The 9,439-nt window shown below is 36.7% G+C and overlaps 2 protein-coding genes across 3 annotated transcripts in view; one reads left to right on the top strand and one right to left on the bottom strand.

The window, feature by feature from the left end:
• LOC117118043 (phosphoglucomutase-2-like) overlaps positions 1 to 9,439 on the top strand; it is a 38,800-nt gene that overhangs the window by 9,887 nt on the left and 19,474 nt on the right. The window lies entirely within an intron of this gene.
• Positions 2,768 to 4,860, bottom strand: LOC117118042. The gene has a single exon (XM_033262527.1). It carries the CDS (start codon positions 4,806 to 4,808, stop codon positions 2,778 to 2,780), a length of 2,031 nt encoding a protein of 676 aa, XP_033118418.1. The 5' UTR covers positions 4,809 to 4,860; the 3' UTR covers positions 2,768 to 2,777.

The raw sequence follows: 9,439 nt of genomic DNA, 5'->3' as shown, positions 1-9,439 counted from the left end.
TCGTCATCATTATCATTGTTATTATTATCATTATTACTATTAGTCTGTCTCTTATACACATCTAGATGTGTATAAGAGACAGGTGTATACTAAGAAGTTCAAATGGGAAACTAATTTTCCGTACCATATGACATACCACGATGTTCAATCATCATTAATCAATGTGTTTGAATCAATATTAGGCCTACAGGAAAATAATTTGTTAATAAAACATTGTTAAATAAACATTGTTCATTTTGTAGGATGCTTGAATACCATACAAAATTAGGGAATATCATATGAGTGAGTAGTGTATGTGTGTAAACTTGTCTCTTTCTTATCTGTGCCTGGGATAGCCAGCTAAGTTCTGGTCCCAGCAACTGAGGTAGGCTGCAGGCTTATATGGCGCCTAAGCCTGCCAAGGCCTAGATATAGCCTACACAGTGGCTGTAGGCCTATCTAACCTAGGCCTAAACTCACGATACGATATTTTCAGCTATTGTATGATATTCCTCTCATGAATTAAATTTAGGCTTTTTGAGATTCGCGAAAGTTTAATGTCGCGAAAACGGCCGAAATTATCAATTCGCGAAAGTTTCTGGTTTACAGTATCTATTTAAGCTAGGCCTATGTATGAAGATACAGTATATGTAAAAATATCAATTTGTTTTACAGCTCATAGTTGATTCTGAAAACTGTTTAAAAAAAAATGATGCAGAGAAATGCCATCAAATGGGCTTAAAAAACTCTAATACCCTGGAGCGCAATGGCGCTTCGCCCCCTTGACCCCCGACCAGGGCTTTGCCCCTGGACCCCGATGGGGGCCTAGGGACCCCGAGGGGGGCCTAGGCGCCCCCCCCCCCTATACCCCCGGCCAGGGACGTAGCCAGGATTTTAAAAGGAGGGGGAGCCGTTATGCAAATTACGTAGGACCCGGGCGGGGTCAAGGAGGCGAATCCCCCTGTGAAGTAGCGCACTCTGAACGTTCTTAGGACTGTTTGAGAGGATAAATTGAAAATTGCAATAGACGTATTATAAATAAGCGCAAAAATAATTATATAATAAATCAACAGTGGCAGATCCAGGAATTCGAAAGAGAGGTGAACCAGGGAGGGACTTTCACAAACCGAGTAACCACCCAGCCCCACCATGGTTGGGGCTGAGGTAAGAAAATTTATTACTAGGGCATCTCTAGATGGCCGGAAATTACACTCTCGCACTTCAATTTGAATATATTTTTCTTCTTTATTTTTCCTTAAAAAATGAAGGGGGGGGGGGGCTTAAATCCACCTCTGCTCAAAACATTCTTTATCCACTGCCAGAATAGTCATAATCACGAAAAATGTACATGAGAAACCAGATAACATTCTAAAAACAAACAGCAGTCAAAGACATACATCAGGAGCCGATTCGATGGAGTTCAATGTCATACCCAGGGAAGGGCACAGACCTGTTTTGAAAGGTGGAGGGGAGGGCATTTTGTGAGTCGACACCCACCTCAGCCCCACAATGGTTGGAGCTGAGGTGAGAAAATAGTACCTCTAGATGGCCAGAAATGACACTTTTAGTAAAATTCATCATCATCACATCACCATTAGTCAAAAATGAAGTGCCAAAAAAAATTCTCATGATCTGTTATCAGGGATTTTTGACAACCATAGAGATCTTAATAATGTGTGTGTGTGTATACCATAGAAAACAACGCTTAAAAACATTGTCTTTGAGTATGTACGTTACATAGGCCTACTTCAAAAACGCGATTTCACAACCACCTCAGCCCCACCATGGCTGGGGCTGAGGTGAGAAAATTTGAGGAAATGGTACCTCTCGAGATGGCCGGAAATGACACTTTTACATAGTAAAATTCATCATCATCACATTACCATTATAGTCAAAATTAAGTGCCAAAAAAATTCTCATGATCTTTTATCAGGGATTTTTGACAACCATAGAGATCTTATTAATGTGTGTGTGTGTATAACATAGAAAACAAAGCTTAAAAACATTGTCTTTGAGTATGTACGTTACATAGGCCTACTTCAAAAACGTGATTTCACAACCACCTCAGCCCCACCATGGCTGGGGCTGAGGTGAGAAAATTTGAGGAAATGGTACCTCTCGAGATGGCCGGAAATGAACTTTTACATAGTAAAATTCATCATCATCACATTACCATTATAGTAAAAATGAAACGCCAACAAATTTCTCATGATCTTTTATCAGGGATCTACTTAATATCCAGGATAACTTAGGCCTAATTATAGCTTACTAAGCTTTAACTATATATACTATAGTATGATCAACAAATCACAACTTTTTTTTTCGCATTTAGCACAATTTTCTTCACTTTTTATTGCTATTAATATTATAATCAGTTATTACTCTCGTCATCATTATCATTGTTATTATTATCATTATTACTATTAGTAGTAGTATAATAAACAAACATTAAAAGAAACTTACAAAAGGATAAAAACGAAATTGAACCACAGTATCGCATTTCTATCTTTAGACCTGGCCTGAGATTTATGGATTTAAGATTTTTTTAATCACGCTTAGGCCTATGTGTTCTATTAGGTCTATGGAGAACGTGTACTGATGCATATTTACATGTTTAGAAGTATTCATTTTGAGTGATCCCAGGAAAGAATTTGTATTGGCTCAAGAATAATCTTTAAAATTTTAACACTGTGTACAAAGGGGGGAGCCCCGGCCTATTTCAATTTACTCTCCTGTTACTTTCAAATTTCTCCTGCTACTCAAATTCATAAATAAACCCCTGAATAACAAATTTTTTTTCATTTTTTTCCCACAAGACTCATTTTGTCACGACAGTTCATAAATATTATTCTCATTACAACAAGAAGGCCTCCTAGACTTTCAATGATTTTTATAAACATGGTGGTTGACTCATACTCGGGATCCTTAATAATCCCTGTACGTTCCTTCATCTTTTTTACAAGATTCAGTGCATTTTCTGTGTCTCCTTCAGTAAGTAACACTCTGGCTTTAATATAAAGAACAAGTATGATTGGATGACAATAAAGATTCAATTTACGGGAACATCTGACAAGATATAGCAATATGTCGTCAACAGCCCATCCACTAAACAGGCTTGCTAATGTGTAAAGTGAATCTATCTGTACAATCATTAGAGCAGCAAGTCTACAGTTTTTTTCTATGCGACAAAAATCATAAAGTATAGAATCACACATCTGCTTCAATTCTTTGTAGTTCCCCATTATATAATGGTATTTTACTACAAGAACTTGACCACCTATGCTATGGTCACTGCAATTGTCTGGAAAAATCATTTTAGTGCCTAATTTATAGTAATGTAAAGGAGAATTCTGATTCACAGCTACAGCTACATCATACATAATGCGTCCAGTGTTTCTTAAGTATACCAATAAATGAGTATAAATATCGCCTAAGTATCTATACAAACTTGTTTTGAACATTTCCCCATACCCCTTTGGTACTATTTCTTCAATATTCTTTACAATTGGTAGTATGATTTTCTCTGGAACACTGAAAGCATGAAAAGGATTCCATTGAACACGCTCTAAAAGATGATCGGTAAATACAGCAGGGTTGTATATAGCCAATTTTGTCATTTCCGAATTCACTGTTAAGCAATACTCAGTGCATAAATTTAAGCATTTATCTTGAAGGAGTGCTATAGCCTCTGCCGGGTGGTTGTTTAAGAGTAGAGTTTCCAGTGTTGAGTAGTCATCATAACAGACACTTAACACTTTTGTCCAAAGATTTCTTTTAATTTCAGTCAATGTTTCTCTTACATTGTCACAATATTCCCTCGAGAGATGACCAATCAAATTGTGTTGAGGAATAAAGTAATGAGGCAAGTGTTTGTGTTGATAGCAGTCAACAAGCCATTCTAGAACTTTTGTAATTAAATCCATGACACTGTAATCTATGTGTGGAAATGTTTCACACATCCACAAGCAAGCAGTCTTTAAGAAATACGAGCAGAATAATGTTGGTTTATCAGAATCACTGTATAAATATTTCTTTTTTATTGACTTCAGGGCAAACATGCATTCATGATATGGTTCATGCATTTCAGTAATGAGCTCTCTTTCAGCTATAGAAAATGACAATCTCCATTCAATATCAAATGACTCGCTGCCTGGGTATCCAACAGGAACTACATGACATTCTAGACCTCTGACCTTGTCTAACAATTTCTGCGAGGGCCAGTTGTTCAGCCTCTCTCTAGTAAAAAAATTGCAAGTGAAAGGAGGCCATGATTGACATTTTAAGCAAAGTACTGAGTCTGTGGGACATGTTTTAACATCCACAAATTTAGAAATTGACATTTCTGTTATTGAGGGACCTTTTCTCACCTTAACATAATCTTTCACATTATAAAAAGGGTTATTCGAATAAATTTTCATGAAATTGCTAGTTTTCAAATATCCATCTTTATTAATAACACTTTGGAAATCTTCATCCAGACACGTTTTGTCAAATACCTTAAGCCTTAAATACACAGGATGCTTGGAGTCTTGCTCAGCCATTACATGTGTACTCATTTCTTTTTCTTGGAATTTCCACATAATTATTGGAAATGCTAAGTTGCATATCATCAAGTCTATATCATCTATTGCTGAATAAGGAAAGCCTTCTTGTGTACTTCCAACAGCGTACAGGTGCCATTGCCAGTTTAGAAATATATGTGCTTGTTTAAGCATTTCATTCATAATCCTACAATGAGAAATTCTAGCCAATTTTCCAATCAATCTTAGTCTAATGATTTCATGGGCAAATCCATCCATTTCTCGAAGTGTCTTATTAAGGTCTGTCATGGTTGAATTTCACTTGCCTTCATGAGGTTAACAAACAGTGCACAATATCCTATCTCAGTACGGCATGTCTATAAGCAACAGACACCAATGGTTTTATACAGAGTAGGTCTATGTTAGTTGACGTTTGTCATTGATATGCAAATAACATTTTTCCCTGTAGTGAAATTTCTTACCATGTGAAAAGGTACAGGTGTTATAATAACAGCATACGCCCAGTGCAAATGAATAGTTTGGCATGGCAGAGTTTTTAAAAACAGGATCACACAATCTATTTTTAGTTCCTGTTTAGCAGGGTTATTGTGATCAGTTGCAATTGAATACATTTGAATGAACTGATATCAACAATAAAACTCACTGAGTTTGTGTTTTTAGTATTTTATCCAAATAAAATCTCCCTCTGCATTTTTTTTTTTTTAGTAATAGTGATGAAATAATAAATATTTGAAAAGTATGCTGTTAATTTGTTGTCTTTGGTTAGATTCGGACGTAAACTCAATTACATGGGTAATCTACTAATAACCTCGGGGCTAAACGTGACGGTCGTTCGGACGAGTAAAATAACAATCCATTTACCCATTAATTTGACGGAAGTTACATATTTTACAAGCTTCTGCAAGGTCAGAATTGTGAATAGTTCGTGACCTGAGTGACGACCCCGTGTCAAATTAGCAATGTTTCAATACTTCATACACGAATTTACGCTATTTCTGCTTACTTTTTATACAATTTACTCATTTCCTTGTGATTATCCTTACAAATTGACGCCGAATTATGATTAACCCAGCCGACCTAACTATCCTGACAACTTTTATATTGCTTCTCGACGACGAATTTGATCTAAACCAAGCTTTTCGACGAAGAAAGTACAGCAACGACGAAGACAACGACCAGCGTGGAAAGAAAGCTTGGGTTGGGCAACAACGCGAAGAACCATGCAGCATGGTCGCGAGCTTCTTTTTGTCCAGTGCACACTGATCCGGCGTTGTTTACAAATCTGAAGGGTCAACTCGTGACCTGGGCCTTGTTACGAGTGATTAATTACGCCTTGAGGCAAGGTGTAATTGAAATATCCAGTAAAAAAGGTGGGTTTTTGGGCCAGATGTTTTTCTAATTTTCTATACCCAGGGGCATTATTTAATTGCCGCACGCGACCGCTCAGCTGGTGGTACCCAGTTAAATTTTACTCGTCCGAATCGGCCCTTTGGCCTACCCCTTTTGGTGAATACTGAGGTTGATAGGTCGTGTTTTTTGCCTTATGACATTGTGTCAGAGCTGCTGTTGAAGAAGGTATTTGTCCAAAATCATATGGGCTGCATTAACTTGGGGCCGAGTTGACCCGAATTCAAGGTTTTATACCCTACAGTAGGAGCCAGACCAGGTTTTGTATGCACTTTGAGGTGCAGAGAATTTGACTTAAGAAATTGGTTCAGAGTGGTTCAAGAATCTTTTTTGGCTTGGTAACACATTTTCGTGTTTGGATGTGTGGCAAAAAGTCAGGGTCAAAGGTCAAAGCTATAAAGTCCTTGTATCTCTGCAACCATAGGTGTTACAGAGTTGAATTTGATGCCTTGTTCTGAACATGCATATGTATAACCGATCATCCATTCATTAAACACTTGAAATAAAACATTTAAATATAATCTTCAATAACTTCTCAATATACAACAATTTATTAGACTACATTTAGTGGCAGCCTTTCACTTAAAAATTGTCATATGACAACTTTTATACTCTATGACTTATTAAACGCATACTCAAATTTTTATTTCTTGTTGTATAGATAGTATATTTTTAAATGTTTTTTATTATATATTTGCCCGTATGTTTAACAATTTTACTGTTTTATAACTTTTTAATTGTTATATGTCTATGTATTTTGAATGTAAATTTGGCGCAATTCAGTTTATTCTGCAATGCCATTTTATTTTGAATAAACCAGATTTGAATTGAATTGAATTTTAATAATACTGTAGCTTTCTACTATATAAGGTTTATTTAATGTAATTTAAGATCATATACCCTGGGAAGAACAGTACTGAGTATCCAGAATAAAGAAAGATTTCTATCTATCTACAACAGGGTAAAACTAAAACTATTAGTGTCTATTATCCCCATGATGACAGTAGACACTTTTTTATGCCTCTGTTAGAGGCTTGTAACACAGTAGGGTGTAATCCAAAACCTCCCTCCAGTGGCAGAATGGAAAATTGGACATTTATTTAGATCCAGAGGTGACGGAACTAGGGGGTGCTGCGTTATGGAGAGTAATGTGTGACTGGAAATGGTCTGCAGTCAGTTGGTTGTTATGCCAGTGATGTTGGAGTACAGTACAACAAGAAGAAACATGTTTTCCTATAATGCATGAATAACATTCGGGGTTTGTCGGGTAGTGAAATGATTATTGTACATTTTAAGTGCTCCCTCCATACATAAGGGTAAAGCTAAATTATGGTGATTAATTAGCAAAGATATGGAGAAAATTATTTCGAAGTTCCCTCTTTCCAAGAAGGGATGCAAGTGCTTAGTGAAAATGAGTACACCGCGGTACTCATTTTCACAAAGAAATACACACAACTGGTTAGCTAACAATATGCAAATGTTACATGAACACCTGGGAAGGAAGGTGCAATTACGTTCTGTTGCCTAGCAAACGTCTGTACTGTATGGGGTGGGGGATACTGATGTACAGTGTAGCAGGGGACGATGAGGCATACAGTAGATCAGGCCTAGGCCTAGGCATAACTAAATAGACTGTGCAAACATGTGATAGAGGTACCTTGTTTAAGTATTATACAATGCTAACAATATGGCTCTTGTAGCCCTAGGCAAGGAATCCATATGCCAAGCAGTGGTGTTTATTTATCCAAGAAAAAAGCATGCCGGGAAAGTTTGCCTTACCAGAAAAAGGTGACATAATTTAGCTTCTGACGTATGAATGCTAACTATATTGTGAGTGTGACGTCACCAGAAAATGAATATTTTCTATTGTACCAAAATATTAATAACTACATGGTTTGTGGGCGTAAATTCCTTTAATATGAATTAAGGGTTGCACAATCTCCTTGCCATACAAATTACAGCTCCCACTGACGTCTCAGTTGCGAAATACGGGTAGCTGAAGTTTTTCTCGCAAATCTGACTACAAAACCATATCAAAATTTCACGTTCCCCTCCAGACACTGAGTTGTGCTTCGCACTCGATTCTGAGGGCGGCGTTCCAGGAACACTGCGTCTAGTTCTCTAACTGTCTAGTTTATGAAACTTGTTTTCTCCATTTTCAATAAACTTTTTTTCATTGAGAGTCCTGTATTGTTGAAACAGAATTCCAGCCCAGGTCTCCATATAAAGTTTCTTTAATACAAATTGAGAATTTCCCTTTGTCATTTCGGTAATAATTTTATTAGCCTTCCCAAATAACTACATCCCTGGGTGCTTATATTATTTTTAGAAGCTTTAGTGCGGCGCTTATTCAAGAGCTGCACTTTAAAAAAGAATATTTGTGTTCTGCTTTCCCTGCCCGTTCTTGCCCCATGTTACCTATCTCATGTATTCCCGTAGTTTGTTAGGCTTAATATAGGCCCTACATCATCGTATATAAACGTATAGATGTGCATGTGTTTATTCATTCAACATTGAATATGTACTCTTATAGGCTTAATATAGGCCCTACATCATCGTATATAAACGTATAGATGTGCATGTGTTTATTCATTCAACATTGAATATGTACTCTTATAGAATAATATCAAATAAGTGCTGTTGCGTTTATTCAAGACCAGTATTTAGCAATAAAAAATTATGTTTTGGTACGGCGCTTACTGTTTTTGAGTGTGGTGGCGACAATATTCGGGAGCAGCAGGGTCATTCTGTGTCAAATCAACCAATGGGGTTACGGGTCACCTCTTGGATTTTGCTGAAAATATTTTATAAGGTTGGTCTATCTATATATAATGAACACATGGAAAAAAATAAATTCTCAAATCCAAGTCATTTCCAAGTCATTTTCTGAGTGGCCAATCAAAGTTAGTACTAAAATGTTTCGCGTTTTGGAATGACCTTTACAGTGCTTTTAAATTAAGATACAAATCTGAAAGTTGCTATACGTAGTCAGTTTTACCCAAGGAACTCAGATCTGGCAAAACAAAAAAACTTATCTCATCTCCTTTTTTCTCTATGAACTACTGAAAATGACAATTTGTTCTGCCGGTCGATCTCGATACTCATTTAGAAGTTCATCGAAACCTTTTTTTTGGAAAGGTACTAATAAATGAGTATAAGCATCACCTAAGAGTCTATACAAACGTGTCTTGAACATTTCTCCATATCCTTTTGGAACCAACTCTTTAACTTGCTCTATAATTGGTAATATTGTTTTCTCTGGAACTGTAAGAGCCAGTAAAATAACCTCCTGGCTGTGTCTTGTGATAGTTTCAAGATAGAGATAAAAGTCAAACGCAGCCCATTTTTCCATTTGGAAATTATGAAGTGAATTGCATATAGAGCGTAAAGCACATAGCGCATTTGTAATCACCTCTGTAGTTTGAGGGTGATTCATGAGTCTCATGCTGTTTTATGAACTTTTTTTTCTCTGCCCCATACTTCTGTACTACCAATATATCTGTCTCTTATAC

This window comes from Anneissia japonica, unplaced genomic scaffold (genome assembly GCF_011630105.1).
Source record: "Anneissia japonica isolate Jap-2015-1 unplaced genomic scaffold, ASM1163010v1 scaffold287844_len763494_cov143, whole genome shotgun sequence".
Taxonomy (NCBI): domain Eukaryota; kingdom Metazoa; phylum Echinodermata; class Crinoidea; order Comatulida; family Comatulidae; genus Anneissia; species Anneissia japonica.
The sequence above is the reverse complement of the archived record's forward strand: the minus strand, read 5'-3'. Positions and strand labels throughout refer to the sequence as shown.